At 40.7% G+C, this 16,650-nt stretch overlaps 1 protein-coding gene across 1 annotated transcript in view; it reads right to left on the bottom strand.

Annotated features, from left to right (window-relative positions):
• Positions 1 to 16,650, bottom strand: part of BIRC6 (baculoviral IAP repeat containing 6) — a 332,211-nt gene that overhangs the window by 207,355 nt on the left and 108,206 nt on the right. The window contains exons 32-37 of the mRNA XM_065402120.1: positions 14,610 to 14,747; positions 12,876 to 13,003; positions 12,134 to 12,265; positions 9,172 to 9,387; positions 877 to 1,060; positions 231 to 386 (exon numbers count right to left, since the gene is read on the bottom strand). Of these exons, the coding sequence (XP_065258192.1) occupies positions 231 to 386; positions 877 to 1,060; positions 9,172 to 9,387; positions 12,134 to 12,265; positions 12,876 to 13,003; positions 14,610 to 14,747 (954 nt within the window). The remainder of the gene's footprint in view (positions 1 to 230; positions 387 to 876; positions 1,061 to 9,171; positions 9,388 to 12,133; positions 12,266 to 12,875; positions 13,004 to 14,609; positions 14,748 to 16,650) is intronic.

The following is a 16,650-nucleotide window of genomic DNA, read 5'->3' as shown; positions in this document are numbered from 1 at the left end:
CAAAACTTAAACGAATGCCTTGCTAAAATTCACACAAAAGTACTTATCTAAACTACTAAATTACCGTGCATTACACAGTGGAAGGTTTGAGAGTGTTCAGGATTAAGCAAGCTTCAGAATTCATAATGACTCAAGTACATCAAGCATTTAAAAATGTTAACTGACTAAACAGAATTTAACATTCTATTTCCTAAACATCATTTCAATATAAAAAGTATCTGAATGTTCACCTGTGATGTCATGTGTCAATGGCTCATCTATCGTTTCCACTAACTGAACTGTAGACTGCTGAAGAGAGTCATCAGAGTCTACAGCAGAAGCTCCTGCATCTTCTCCCATGGCTCCTTCCTCCATAGCTTCAGCTGCTATTGTTGCCAATAGTTCTCCTATATATTACAGTAAGCAGACAACTCCTTTAGCAGTTCAGCCTGTACTCTGGCTGCAATACTAATTAACATCTGAGCATACTCGTCCAAATTTTCAAAACTGAATTGCAATTTTGGGTGCTTAATTTGAAATACCACCCCACCCATCTGAAAATCATGCCTCAAGGATATGCCCAATATCTTCTGAAAGTGAGAGCCCTGTCAAAAGTTTCAAATTGGGTATGCAAAATCACTAGTGATTTTTGAAAATGAAGGCCACAATGCTTAAAATCATAGTATCTAAATTAAATGTTTCATTTTATACGAATATCTTCAATTTGTTTCTTTGTAAAACCTACAAGCAAGACATTCCATGCTTTCATTAGCTTAATCACATTAGCAGACTTTTCCATGTTTCACATCAGAGAATCAAATAACTGGGGGTGGGGGAGAGATTCCAGCTTAATGCATTTTGTAAAAAAAAAAAAAAAAAAACTGAATTTTAACAAACCTGCTAGAATATCTTGCAGCATACAACTCAGAGAATACTGAGCCCATGCTCCTCCCCAAGAGATATCTCCTCTATTAAAGTCTGTCCCAACCAAAAGCAGCAATAGCCTTTCTAGTTGAGTTTCATTCACAATCTCACACAAGTGAATTGTTGGTCTTGTAGCATTTGCAATTCTAGCAAGAACCTGTAAAAGAATTTCAGAAATATACAATTTAACTGATTTTCCAAAAAAAACCCCAAAAAAAAAAACCATGCAGACAACACCCCAACAAAATTGAATTTGTTTCAAGTTCGGGATGACAGTCATGAGTAACTAAGTCTCAAATAATGAGTATTCCCAGAAAAGTGGCAATAAACTCTATATCGCATATCTCCCCACTTTATTTATCCCACTCATATTTCCATTTTATTGTTGGATGCATCAGATTTAGTAGTCCTTCACTTTCACCACCATTTCCAACACACAGGGTGAAATGTTGAATAGTTCTGGAAAGTCACAGTTCCCCACTGACAATGACTTCGTTTACCCATTAATACAATGGGTTTATATATCAGTACTTATCTCACAGGATGTTAGATGAAAGGCATGTAAGTGTGAGGTACTAAAAATAGATGCTACAGAAAGGAAAATTTGTTGTTTAATGGATTTCCTTTCACCTGAATTAGACGCATTTGTGCTAACGCCTTCATTCCCACAAATGCCAGAAGAAGTTCAGACTTGTTCAAGTGGCTCCAGAGTGTGGCCATGCACCTTCTACTTTCAAACCAGGCGAGTATGTCCAAAGTTTTATGGAACCACTCAGTATTATTTAACAGTATTCAAATGTGTTTTAAGTTCAGACATGGACCCAGAAGAAGCCATAGTACAAGAAATTCAAAAAAATTTTCAAGTGGAGTAGGCTGGGGGAAGAGGCCCGTTTATGGGAAAAGATTTCAAAGATTCCTTGCAGATGTGAATGTAACAAAGTAGTATTTCTTTATGGAAAAGAAAAAGATAGATTTAGATGTAATTGAGTAAGAAAATTTTCAATTCTAGCACGCAGCATCCCCCACGATCTCTAATGAATGCAAAGTAGGGAATACATCAGAGGTCCGCAACCTCTGGCATAGCGGCTCCCACTGGCCGCGGTTCGTCGCTCCAGGCCAATGGGAGCGGCGGGAAGCCGTGGCCAGCACATCCCTTGGCCCGCGCCGCTTCCTGCAGCCCCCACTGGCCTGGGACGGCAAACCGTGGCCAATGGGAGCCGCGATCGGCCGAACCTGCCGCCGCGGCAGGTAAACAAACCGGCCTGGTCCGCCAGGGTGCTTACCCTGGCGAGCCGCGTGCCAGAGGTTGCCGACCCCTGGAATACATAAACATAGGGAAGGAAAGGCTAAAGTAGAATAATTGTCTTTTATATTCAAATAGAATACTACAGAAATGTAAATTCCATCCATATAAAGAAAATGCTTGGTATTTTAAGAAGTTTATTGGCAACCACATGGGAAGAACCTTCTAACTTTGGACCCGTCTTAAAAGAAACGGAAACCTGCTTTGCAGAAGCTCATAAGTATAATGAAGGGTAGCCATGATGCTGCTCTGCCACGTTCCTCAGGTAACAAAGGTCTTTTCTGTCTACAATGCCACAAAGCACATAGTATTGAGTCCTGATTCCCTCAATAAATGATTTCCTGAGACACTAAGCAAATTAGTATGTAACCATCTTAGCAGCAGCTACTTTAAGGCTCGATGGACCTGGCCATTTTGGATGTAACAAGACAGAAAAGGTAAATGAGTGGTATCTGCATGCTATATTATAGGCTGACAAGGTGGGTGAGGAAAGGAGGAGGATCGGGGAACTACAGACCAGTCAGCCTCACCTCAGTCCCTGGAAAAATCATGAAGCAGGTCCTCAAGGAATCAATTTTGTAGCACTTGAAGGAGAGGAAGGTGATCAGGAACAGTCAACATGGATTCACCAAGGGCAAGTCATGCCTGACCAACCTGACTGCCTTCTATGATGAGATAACTGGCTCTGTGGATATGGGGAAAGCGGTGGACGTGATACATCTTGACTTTAGCAAAGCTTTAGATACGGTCTCCCACAGTATTCTTCCCATCAAGTTAAAGAAGTATGGATTGGATGAATGGACTACAAGGTGGATAAAAAGATGGCTAGTTCGTCAGGCTAATGGGTAGTGATCAACAGCTCGATGTCTAGTTGGCAGCCGGTATCAAGCGGCATACCTTAGGGGTCGGCCCTGGGGCTGGTTTTGTTCAATATCTTCATTAATGATCTGGATGATGGAATGGACTGCACCTCAGCAAGTTCGCAGGTGACACTAAGTTGGGGGGAGAGGTAGATACACTGGAGGGTAGGGATAGGGTCCAGAGTGACTTAGACAAATTGGAGGATTGGGCCAAAAGAAATCAGGTAAGGTTCAACAAGTGCAGAGTCCTGCACTTAGGATGGAAGAATCCCATGCACTGCTACAGGCTGGGGACCAACTGGCTAAGTGGCAGTTCTGCAGAAAAGGACCTGGGGATTACAGTGGTTGAGAAGCTGGATATGAGTCAACAGCGTGTCCTTGTTGCCAAAAAGGCTAACAGCATACTGGGCTGCATTAGTAGGAGCACTGACAGCAGATCGAGGAAAGTAATTATTTCCTTCTATTCGGCACTGGTGAGGTGATATCTGGAGTATTGCATCCAGTTTCAGGCCCCCCACTACAGAAAGGATGTGGACAAATTGGAGAGAGTCCAGCGGAGGGCAACAAAAATGATTAGGGTCTGGGGCACATGATTTATGAGAAGAGGCTGTGGGAACTGGGCTTATTTAGTCTGCAGAAGAGAAGAGTGAGGGGGGATTTGATAGCAGCCTTTAACTTCCTGAAGGGGGGTTCCAAAGAGGATGGAGCTAGGCTGTTCTCAGTGGTGGCAGTTGACAGAATAAGGAACAATGGTCTCAAGTTGGAGTGGGGGAGGTCTAGGTTGGATATTAGGAAACACTATTTCACTAGGAGGGTGGTGAAGCACTGGAATGGGTTACCTAGGGAGGTGGTGGAATCTCCATCCTTAGAGGTTTTTAAGGCCCAGCTTGACAAAGCCCTGGCTGATATGATTTAGTTGGGGTTGGTCCTGCTTTCAGCAGGGGGTTGGACTAGATGACCTCCTGAGGTCTCTTCCAACCCTGATATTCTAGGATTCTATGAAATATCTTTTATTGGACCAAATTCTCTAATATCCTAGAACCAACATGACTACAACAACACTGCATACATATTATAGGCAGAGCTAGCAGAACCACCCATAGTTAAGGTTGCCTACTACTTTCTTTATAATAGCAAATGGCAAATGAAATTTCATGTGGATAAATGTAAAGTAATGCACATTGGAAAAAATAACCCCAACTATACATACAATATGATGGGGGCTAATTTAGCTACAACAAGTCAGGAAAAAGATCTTGGAGTCATCGTGGATAGTTCTCTGAAAATGTCCACGCAGTGTGCAGAGGCGGTCAAAAAAGCAAACAGGATGTTAGGAATCATTAAAAAGGGGATAGAGAATAAGACTGAGAATATATTATTGCCCTTATATAAATCGATGGTACGCCCTCATCTCGAATACTGCGTACAGATGTGGTCTCCTCATCTCAAAAAAGATATACTGGCACTAGAAAAGGTTCAGAAAAGGGCAACTAAAATGATTAAGGGTTTGGAACGGGTCCCATATGAGGAGAGATGAAAGAGGCTAGGACTCTTCAGCTTGGAAAAGAGGAGACTAAGGGGGGATATGATAGAGGTATATAAAATCATGAGTGATGTGGAGAAAGTGGATAAGGAAAAATTTACTTATTCCCATAATACAAGAACTAGGGGTCATCAAATGAAATTAATAGGCAGCAGGTTTAAAACAAATAAAAGGAAGTTCTTCTTCACGCAGCGCACAGTCAACTTGTGGAACGCCTTACCTGAGGAGGTTGTGAAGGCTAGGACTATAACAGAGTTTAAAAGAGAACTGGATAAATTCATGGTGGTTAAGTCCATTAATGGCTATTAGCCAGGACGGGTAAGGAATGGTGTCCCTAGCCTCTGTCTGTCAGAGGGTGGAGATGGATGGCAGGAGAGAGATCACTTGATCATTGCCTGTTAGGTTCACTCCCTCTGGGGCACCTGGCATTGGCCACTGTCGGTAGACAGGATACTGGGCTAGATGGACCTTTGGTCTGACCCGGTACGGCCTCTCTTATGTTCTTAGACACCCTGTTTTCCATTGCTTATAACTTTGTCAAACTAAGAGTTTGGAATAAAATGGTCAATGCCAGATTGAGTTTTAAGAACATTTCAAAAAAAGCTGTTGGGCCATTTATGAGAAAAAGGTTAGTGAAAAATGTTTTCCAGTGTTAAATTCTTAAAGCTGCTCAATGAAACAATTGTAGCACCTCCAGGCTTTGAAGAAGGGATTGAAGTTTGCCAGGGGATCCCATCAAAGACGTGCCTTGTGCTGACATATGAAAATCCACCCAAATATGGCTTAATTGTAAGAGTATTATTATTTGGCCAATGAAAGAGTCAGAAGTCCTGTGGAAAAAATAGTATGTGAACCTGTAATTAAAGACTTTCATAATGAACATACACTACAGTTGCCTGTGAATCCTTAACATAGCCTCCTAGATCAGTGATTCCCTAATTTTTAGGTGCTTGACTTTGCAACCTAAATATTCTTTTAATCATTTTTTTATGCAACACTTAATATTCAACTTTAGAGCTTTATGAACATCTAGTTATACCATAATCTCTCCAGAGCACATTGAAGATTTGGACAAAGTGTCAGGAGAACTCTCTCCTAAGTAGAATAGAAAGGGGAGTTTAACTTGGAAAGAATAGTTTGGGATCTTATGTCACCATCAAAAATGAGTGTAGGCAAAACCCTGTATTTAGTTGTGTTTGGAGTGCTTTGGCTGGTTAAGATCATTATTGCATAATGGTTAGAGCACTGAATTATTCAGGTAGAACACTTTTTCCCAAGTATCTGGTTCTAGTGTAAAAACTGGAGTCTAGTAAATAGCATGGGACTCAATTTATGTATCTCACGAGAACTAGGGGCTCAGTGTCACCTTCTGTGATTTGAAAGAGTGGGTCCAGGCAGTCTAACCATTGCCTCTTTAATGCTTAGGTCACTGGGTCCCATCTTTGGCTGATGATATGGTTGGATACAAATAAGCCATGCTCAAGAAGATTACTGATGCTGGAGAAAAAAGCATTACAGTGCCCCTTCTGTCCATATGCCTATTTCTGGATGAAAACACACCTGACTGGAGTTACTCTAACTGTTCACACTAGGGTTTGGCCCTATTACCTAATCTGGGCTTCCCTGTAGCACCCCAAATCTAGTTCTTACCCCAGAAATAGAAGGAAGAATGGCCTTGTGCTACAGCACTGAGTTTAAGGACATATCTACACTACAACAGCAACACAGCTATGGCGCTGCAGCTGTGCCGCTGTAGCGTCAGTGTAGATGGCTTCCTACATTGATGGAAAGGATTCTTCTCTCGGTCCATGTAGGTAATCCACTTCTCTGAGAGGCAGTAAATTTTTCACAGCCCTGAGCAATGTAGCTAGATCATCCTAAATTTTAGGTTCAAGATCAGGCCTAAAGAGATTTGGAATAAATACCCATCTCTAACAAAAACTCCCTTCTTTCCTTTGGAAAGTCACTTAGCCTTTATATAGTCCTATACCCAATTTGGAAATTGAAGTTTATCCTTTTAACAACCCTGAGAAAACAGGGATGCATTTGGTCTCTGAGTTAGCCGGTTCTTACTGTCACACCCATTGAGTCCACAGATTCATAATGTTACAAATGTTGTGGTTAGATTCTTTTGGCATTGATTTGACTTCATTGTTGTCCTGAGGGCCATGACTTTCTAGGTTGTTGCACCAGGACATTATGGTTACGGCAAAGTACATGGTTGCCAGTGAGGCTCCAAGAGCTGCTGAAGATTTTTCAAAATCTTTTAAGGGTGGCTTCTATCTTTATGCCCATGGGGTCTCATTGAAAAAAATCATCCTCAATAGGAATTGCCATGGATGCCTCTGCTTCATCAGTCTTTCAGAAGATGGGGGGGGGGGGGGGGGGAAGCAGGAAGAGAATCTCTGGTGGCTCTATGACTCTGTACATCTTCAGAACTTGCCAACAGTGCTCTCTGCAAGAATTTTCCCACTTTTCTAGTGGTTTCTTTGAAGAAGAAATAGAAGGGGAAAGCAAATCCTTAGTTTTTGATGGGAGTTATTCTCCTTGGCTTTAGCCGGTACAGCCTCGGTTTGCCTGGAGCTCTCTCATGGCCACTACCACCACCTTCCCCAGAGATTCAAATATGCCTGCATGAAAATACTTCTGTTTCTTTGGCCCAGGGTTATGATCCAAAGCCAACACTTCCTCTATTAAGTGTTAAGATAAAGCTCCTGGAAAGGAGGTTAGGGTCTGGAACAGTTTGGGGCTTTTTTCTGTGCCTTTTGAGGGGTTTTTTTTGCCTTTTAATGGAAAACTGGTCCCACAGGGACCAGCTTCTTCTTGTCTGCTGTGCCCTTTTGGAGCTTAGCCCGTGTAGGTATAGGAACCCTGAATCCCCCCATTCCTCATCCTCTGAAAGTCAGCTGGAGAGAAAATACAGGTGAACATTCCAAAAGCAGCACAGATGCTCCTCTTAAGTGGAGGAAGAAGAGACCAGGGCTCTGCCAATTATATTTAACATCAAAACTCCACCTCAGGTTCTTGATTTATCCATGAGGAGTCCATGTTTGGGGAAGGTACATCAGTTTGCTGAATCTCATGATCTGAAGGACTGACCTGTCCTTGTAGAGGCAACTAGGGGACTTTGGCTGCTGGTAGGAAGGATAGTTGGGGGCCACCTACAAGCTGTATTGACTGAGCCCCTTTTCATTGCAGAAAAGGTGGTGCATGGGCTGGAGCAGTCACAGCAGAGCTCTCCTTTTATGGCTCTTGAGAAGGGCTTCTTGCTCTTTGGCTTCCTCCATTTGGCCTGCTCCATGATAATGGAGGAGAAGGAAACAAAGAATGGGTTTGGCAGGTAATCCCTTTCAAGGAGCAAAGCACCAGATATTTCAAATTTCTTGAGTCAGGGGAAAAGAAGAAATATTTTGCTTACTACTACTCTAAAATCAGATTTGAAGATTAGGATCACAATGAGACAGGAGCACTGATTGCTATTCTCTTTGCACATCTGCTGGAAGAGAATCCGACACAAGTATAGAAAGAGCCTGGTCAAGACCTGGAGCCTGTGGACAAAACTAAACTGGATCTGGTATCTGAACAAACTGAGGTGCAGTCCAAATGTTTCCAAACGCTGGAAAGTTGTAATTACGTAGTTCTAAAAAAGTTTCAGAAACCTTCAAGGAACAACCACAAACAGATGCAATAGATTGCATCCAAGTTTTGGGTGTAAAACTGAAACAATATGCTTAACAAGAGCTAAAACGAGGCATCTCAAAGCTTCAAAGGTTCCTGGTTACTTTTGTCTGCAGTTAAAATTAAATGAGCATGTTCTTTATACAAAAATCTTTATTTTAAGCCAAAACATGACCCACCTACTGTGAGTGACAGTGCTCTAAAGTAGGTTATTTTAAAGGAAAATAGGATATAAACTTACTGTAATAGTGTTACTAGTTATGAATGTACTAGTTATGTGTATTTGATAATACGGTTTGAAAAAAAACAAGTAACAGCTTTACAAATGGTATACTTTGTTCATACTAATAATAGAGTTGTGTAGAGCTAAAATAAGTAGATGAATTATTCCCTTCTCAGGTTTCCCTTCTCAATTTATTCTAGCTAAACTGTATTAATGTAAAAGTATTTTTTAAAATGGTGCTCTGTAGGAGATACTTTGCAAGCATAATGACAGGTTTCAGAGTAGCAGCCGTGTTAGTCTGTATCCGCAAAAAGTCTCTATATGCATCCGAAGAAGTGGGTTGTAGCCCACGAAAGCTTATGCTCTAATAAATTTGTTAGTCTCTAAGGTGCCACAAGTACTCCTGTTCTTTTTGCAAGCATAATTCCATTATGTAAATTTCAAATACTGGAAAACATGGGAACCTGAGACTATTAGGGATCATTACAAATTCAATAATTTAAGTATTTTTAATGCATCTTCAAGAAAAGGCAAAAGTAGCATCTGACAGATATTTTCATCAATACTATGCTGAAAGACCACATACTTTAGGATAATTCTTGATAAAAAATGAACTTCACTTTAACAACCCCACTGCCTACTTTTGTAGCATTCTGTTTACCTTACAAACAAACAGCAGTAGATCTGCGTGGCAAGTGAAGTCCATTGACAAAAGAAAGAGCGCCAGCTTCTGCACTACTGAGATACAACGTTCATGTGCCAGAGTAAATGGAAGTGGCTCAATTTCTGGGGTTTCCTTTGTCGTCGATACTTCTGTGTCTAAAGTAGAACGAGGCCACTCTGCAGTCCGACGTAAGCGTATTAAATCCTTGAAATGCTGCATAATTACAAAATGTAAAACAAGTGTTAAATTTTTAAACTAAACTGCCTATTTTCTCCATGTTAGCATATCAAGAGTTGGAAAAATGTAACAGTGCCTCTAGCACTTTTTAATAATAATGGAGAATCCCACACTCTCATATTGGACCTATATTAAGATTATATGGGAACATGGCATAAATTTGGGTTGGTTGCATTGCTTTCAAGTGACAAAGACATAAGTGTGTAATGCAGTTCATCTTACACAAGGGTCAATCAACTTTCATACTACAGAGTAGCTTTTTAAAAATTTATTTAGATTGAATTTAGTAATATAATATTAAACTACCATGGGTTCAGTTCCTTTTGCTACAGTTTCAGCCTAAACAGAACTATGCAATGACTAAGACTATATTCATACTCACATCCTCAAAGATATTCTAGAGTTTGATAGATTTCTCAACACCATTGTGTATTCTGTATACTTACTTTACAGAAAAACTGTTTTAGAAACTTGACTCTTGATACAATTTTTTCATATTCCTACATCTGTTCATGGATCCTTAGTTAACATAAATTCAAATGTATTGTACTCAGACACAGTAGTAAATTATAACTGAAATGTATGGCCCATCAAGAATACTGACTTCTCAGTTCTTTCCTAATGGCGAAAGAATTGGAACTACAGATATACAGGGCCTCAACTACCCTGCACGAAGAGAAGTAAACGTGCACGCTGGTGGCACACAAAATACTTAAGACTCAAGCTATTTGAAAACATACAGACATTATTTTTTGACATGTACAATCAAGGATTCTTTGTTACACTGTATAAGCCTTGTGTCACACACTTTGTACACCCTGTGGACCACCCTTCCATTGCTTAATTCCTGCCTCTCCCTTTGGGATTGATTATATGGTAATCAATAGTCTGCAGTTGTCATTTCTAGTACTAATAAATTGCAAGTTGGATACCTTCAATTCGTCACTGTTTGGGCAGAATCCTGTATTATTTTAACAGTACCACCCGCTCATCCCCCCCCATCTTTTTTTCAGAGTGAGCAAAGGTCACTGTTATTTGGCTGCAGGGGTATTTTTGTTTTTGTTTTTTTTGGAGAGTGGGGACAGAAGGAAACCTTTGCCTGGACAGGGTGTTTTTTTTTGTTTATTTTTAAAATAAACATGGCAGCTGTTTGAAGCTACTACCAAGTTTGGAATGCTGTAAGATGGCACTGATTACAGGTGATGTGATCAAAATTGCATAAAATGTAATTTATCACATACATGGTATGTACATACAATAGATAGATCATATTCAATGTGGAAGGTTTTAATGCAACCTATTATTTTCAACACAAGCAGGATTGCTGTAAAGCGAATCCCATACAGCTTTAACCAACAGCATATTTCAGCCAGTGGGGCAGTGCAGGTGTTTAAAACTGTGCCACTGACTTATAAAACCAGCTGCACTCCACTGTTGAGTCTTCAATTCCAGGATTGGCCAACCAGTTCACTTACCTGTTTCACAGTTGGATCAGTGGCTGAGTCCCTTCAGCCTCTAAGTGTTCGCTAGCAGGCCTACTATTCCCCTCCCCTGATCACCTATGGAGTTCCTTCTGTTCCAACTGCAAAATCTTTCTGGCCCTTCCATTACTGTGCAAGGGAAAAGTGACTACATGCTAACCACTGCAAGGTGGGAAGTGGTTTATTGTTGCTGCTGTAGAAGAGTCTATTTCACTTAAGTGACAACTCAAGAATAGAGCAGAAAGAGCAGGAAAGTGAAACTCATGACAAAGAGGAGTGTTAATGAAAATGCAGTGCTTGGTAAAATTTGCTAGTGTTCCTTTAACCCTATAATTACCATGAGGAAAAATAAAGTGACATGCTTATTTCTCTTTTATAACCTCTATGCATCTATGATCCCTTAAAGGCTTTCAGAAGTCCTAATAGGTAACAAGATTTCCAAAGGTAAAAATCTAAATGGATACTCAAGTCTGGTATCTGTGAAGTGAGTTCTACTTGTTTTAAGTATTGGGGGTAGCTGTGTTAGTCTGTATCCACAAAAACAACGAGTCCGATGGCACCTTAAAATCTGTTAGTCTTTAAGGTGCCACCCGTCTACTTGTTTTATGCTCAAAGGAATGTCCATACTGCCTGATCCATTTCTGTTGGCAGACAAGGCACTGAAGTTTACTAGATCGTTCTCTGAGTATGCCTGGGTTTGTTTTCATCCCCAGAATCCAGAGCTCATAACAAGAAGGTAGGATTTATATGTTGCCACCATGCTTGTGGAAAGCTAAACTTCCTAAAAATAAGAGCAAGTGTTTTCAATACAGCATTTGTTTGCTTTGGGAGGAGAAGGATTGGCATGCTTACTTTTTGGCTACTCACCCAAGACAATTTCCTTTAAAAATCACACTCATAAGTTAGCCATATAAAGCACATTTTCAGTTCTTTATAGACAAGTGCTGTCAGGTGTTTACTGTGATTTATAGACTAGTTTGACACTACAAACGCTTCTAGGTTATTGGTGATTTTGGCTATGATCAACTAAAAGGTGCCTGTAGCAGAATCAACTAAAACATTTTTCCCAAGCCAGACATTTACAGAGGCTGCTGAATTCGGCAAACAGAACAGCCTTGATAAGAGCCAGAACGAAACCCTTTTTTTTTGTATAAAGTCAACCCAGGACAAAAATGATTTTGCAGGAACAGGTCTTTTCACACAAAAGACAACAAGTGAACTGCAGTTTCAGAACATCATACCTTTGAAGTAGCCTGCTTTAGTTTTGCCTGTTCTACTAAAAGTTTGTATGATGATCCTTTGTTGCTTTGTATTTTCTCTTTTTCCATCTGTTCCACCAAAGCCTTCTGTTTTGCTTTTAATAAGTTAAGTTGCTAAAAGAAAATGTTAATAGGAAAAACAAAAAAATTAAGCAATAAGATGCGAAAAGGATCAGTATTTTCATATGATAGTAAACTTCAATTCAAATTGCAACTTGAGCCTTTTTAAGTTTAGTTTTTGTACAACTTTAAATTATACAACTTCAATGGGCTGCCAGCAGAGTCAGAGCAGATTAGGTTTAAGAACCACCAATATTTTAAGAGAGTTTTTAGATATGAACACAGGGTCACAAAACCTGTACAGGTGCATTTAAAAGTGAACAGAGTCTTAAAAATGATATACTGTTGAATTATAGCTGGTCAGCCTCTAGAAGCTTGCACTCAGATGTTTGTTGATTCACCAAAAATGTAAAAGTTTTACTATCAAATATGGACCACAGGGAAGTATAACAATATGCTCCACAAGACTAGAATGATTTCAGCAGATCCCATGCCCTGCAGTTTGAGATACATGTCAAGAGAGATAGACAGCTTTTAGCTACAGAACCAGGCCTCTGCAAAAGCAAGATTGAATGAGCTCCATGCCCAAAGCTGGAATTTTAAGAAATAAGGTACATTACTCAAGTATCTTACATTAAAAATGCCAGTACACACTGAAAGTTACCTGTTTATGATGAACAAGTTGCTTTCTGATCTTTCTGGAGTACAATCTATCTAGGCTACTGTTGCCTTTAGAAGATCTGCTCAGGCTCTGGGTATGTAGGCTATTATTAATAAAACTCCATTGGTTGCCTAAAGGAAAGAAACATATCAATATTTGAGGCTCACTTTTAACAGTTCCTAAAATAGCTGAGAGCAATAAGAAGTCGTCATTCTATAAACTAAATATAAAAATGGAGCATTAAATTTAAGGCTTCTACTAAACTGTCACGCAATCCTCACTTTAGGTGGCAGCATTACTGCATAGCTTGAAAAGGTCAACAGTACAATTTTGCATTCACTATATTCAAGTTCTGAAGTATGAAAGGAACAAACAAGACTAGTTCAACTCATACAAACCAAAAGCACCATAATGTGAATACTTATCACTCACATTTCTTCTCTTGAAAGATGACACTACTCAAAACAAAAAACCTCCACCCACAACTAAGCTAGAATTTGAAATACACTTACTCAAACACACCATTCTCCTCACACGTTACCTACAAACAGTCACACAAACGTCAAGTTGACCGCACCACACCTTAAGTACGGGCACCATTGTCCGGATTGCTGGGGGAAGGAGTATAGCACTTTACAGGTGGTAGTGAGAGAGAGGCACAGAAGCTGCTGAAAATGTAGAGTGGGTTAGCATGATAATGTTGACTCATCCCCCAGGGACTGAAAGGGCCGGAGAGTTGACCAAGAGCAAGCCTGGCAGGAAAAGTCCCTTTTCTCGGGACCAGGCAGAGCAGCACTCACCCTCCTTCCCCTTGGAAATGGCAAAATACTAAGTTTGGTCTGGACCCATTGTGGGCATTGCACTAGCCACTCCTGTCTCGGGGGGCTAGGAAGGAATTTTCCCTCACCACCAGATTGACCAAGATGATATGGTGTGGTTTTTGCTTTCCCCACAGCAGGTTTGGGGAGGCTTTATTATGGTGAACAGGGAAGGGAGTTAAGTAAGGAGTTGTGACATCATAGCCTAGAGTGTGGGGTGGATGTCCAGTGCAGGTACTCCATAGGGAAGGGATACAGTGACCAGATAAATGGCTTGGTAAAGGACTTAAAGGAGGTGTTTGTTAAAGGAGCGGAACAGAGGTCCTATGACTGGCATGGCAGGGAGTCAACCCCCCCTTTCCTTTATAACCTATTCGAGGGGGGGAAATATGATCAAGTCCCAGTAATCGGTTGGCTGGGGACCAGGATGGAAAAAGGGGGGCTGGCAGAAGCCCCTGGGTAGACATTGAAATGATCATGGAGTTACTTGAACTGTACACTTATCTGCCAGGTAGTCCCAGACATCTAATAATAAAGTTGCAGCCTGATTAAACCATATCCAGTGTCTCCTGTCCTTTTTTTGGTTTAACAGTGTTGCCAACTCTCGCAATATTACTGACAGTCTCAAAATATTTTGTGTTTCTTAAAGCTCCAGCTCCTGGTATCATGGAATAATGTGAGAATCTCAATTTTTTTTTTTTTTTTTAAGTTTATACCCATCATGGTTGTGAAAAAGAGTCTGAAAATGTAAACCATAAATGGCTCAAGAACCAAAAGACTAATAAATAGATCCCAAGTTGTATTTTTAAAATCTCATGATTCTGAATCATTTTTGAACACTGCAGCTGGCAGTACTGAACATTTTACAAAGATCTCTAAAATCCAGACTTGAATTAGAAATATTATAAGTGTTCCATACCTGTCAGGAATCTCTCCCTCTCTTTTCCATTCAAAGGCTTCTTGGCTGTTGCTGCTTCATCTTCAACTGCTGCCACATAGTCTAGGAGTCTGGATACCAGCATTACAACCCAGCTGATCATGGGAATGTCCAATACCCCTTAAACAAGTAGGTTTTAGGTGACATTTGAGTGATTGTTCGAATTTCAAAAATTTACTAAATCAGAAAAGCAATGCTTAAAGAATCCCCACACAGACATTTTATGGTGTACACAGTTCTAGGTAATAAGGGTTTCCATGTTTCCTTCCACAAGCAGAGGAAAGGACTTGCACTCAAGAATCACTGCATGGGGTCTCAGAGCACAGAAAGAAGTTGGGAGGAAGGGAATCATGAAGAGCTGAAGTAAGGTCCAAAAGCAAAGATCACAATTCTTCCCGTCAGATGAAAATGGAAATAGAAGGATTCTCCCTCACTGTTAATGTCCCCTTGACTGTGAACCTTGGTAACAAAAGGCAAATAAGGCCCCACAAACAAAAGGGCAGTTATTCTTCTCAACCCCCTAACATTCCCGTTTTCCACAGATTGCTCCTCAGCAAGCTAGCTCTCATTCAAAGTGAAATCTCAGCCAGTTGCTGGGAAAGCTGAAACCCTCACACTGAGGCAAGACGTAGTACCTCCTGCAAATTGATAGCACTAACTAATATCATTATTGCCTGCATTGGCCTCACACACGCTAACAAGAGGGTGGGGATTTCTGCATGTGAGTCACACAAAACCTACTTATGCATCACACAAGAAATCCTTCTGAATCAATGAGTCATTCTTCGGTCCTCAAAACAGTTATAAAACACACTAATTAGTGTGTATCAATGACCATCAGCCTGCAAAAATCAAACAGGTCACTCAACCAGTGTCTTTAATTAAACTGGATGCCTGTATAGACACAACATGCACCAGTAGGCCAAAGATTATTGTGTACCACATTGCAGGTTAAAATCACATTTTCATATCTGTGTGTAAGTACTATATTTAAGCGGCACATTTAATAACTACTTCGTTTTTATACAGGACATTTTGTCCATTTATCTCAAAATGCTCAGTCAACTCAAGTATCATTATTTCCAATTTACAGATAAGAAAACCAAGGCACAGAAGTGATTTGTCCAAGGTGTCACACCCAGTCATTGGCAGAGCAAGCAACAGAATCTAGGCACTCTGACTTCCCCATCCGGTACTCTGTCCATTGGAACATATTGCCCCATTCTAAATGGTAACAGAAGAGACTTAATGGTAGGGCCTGGAACTGGCAATGAAGACTAGAGGGACAAGAGGTAGGATGGCTCATCTGGGTGACTATTGTTGCACACCAGTCCAGGTTTCAGACTAAAAAAACAAAGATTCTGATCTACAGTATAGGAGTCTGGTCCACAGAAAGATGTATAAAAGTTGTTTGGGTTGTTTTGTTTTTTAAAATGATCATACTATGTCTTTTCCTTGTATCCATATCGATACCTCTGTTCTTCAATTTCTCTTAATATCTAAGTACTTCTTAAACTCTCCTTTTTTCCCCCCCTCCATCCCAAATTTTAGCACTCCCCGTCACTTTCACCCCAAATACCTTCTTTTTCTCCCCTACTGTTGTGTCTTATTTTCTGACTCTTAGGCCTGGGCTACACTATCAGGGGGGTTCGAACTAAGATATGCAACTTCAGCTACGAGAATACCGTAGCTGAAGTCGAAGTATCTTAGTTCGACTTACCTGGCCATCCTCATGGCGGCGAGTCGACGGCTGCGGCTCCCACATCGACTCCGCTTACTCCTCCTGCCGAGGTGGAGTACGGGCGTCGATTCGCGGATCGATTTATCGCGTCCAGACAAGACGTGATAAATCGATCCCCGATACATCAAACACTACCCGCTGATCCGGCGGGTAGTATAGACGTACCCTTAGCTGAAGGACTAATGGGAGAGAACCATTAGTTTCTCACTCCTTTTCTCGCTCCCTACATTTGATGCATCTTCTCACCCCTTCCCCTCTACTGGGAATTCTGTCACACTTGGT

The sequence above is a fragment of the Emys orbicularis genome, chromosome 3, assembly GCF_028017835.1.
Source record: "Emys orbicularis isolate rEmyOrb1 chromosome 3, rEmyOrb1.hap1, whole genome shotgun sequence".
Classification (NCBI taxonomy): Eukaryota; Metazoa; Chordata; order Testudines; family Emydidae; genus Emys; species Emys orbicularis.
The sequence above is the reverse complement of the archived record's forward strand: the minus strand, read 5'-3'. Positions and strand labels throughout refer to the sequence as shown.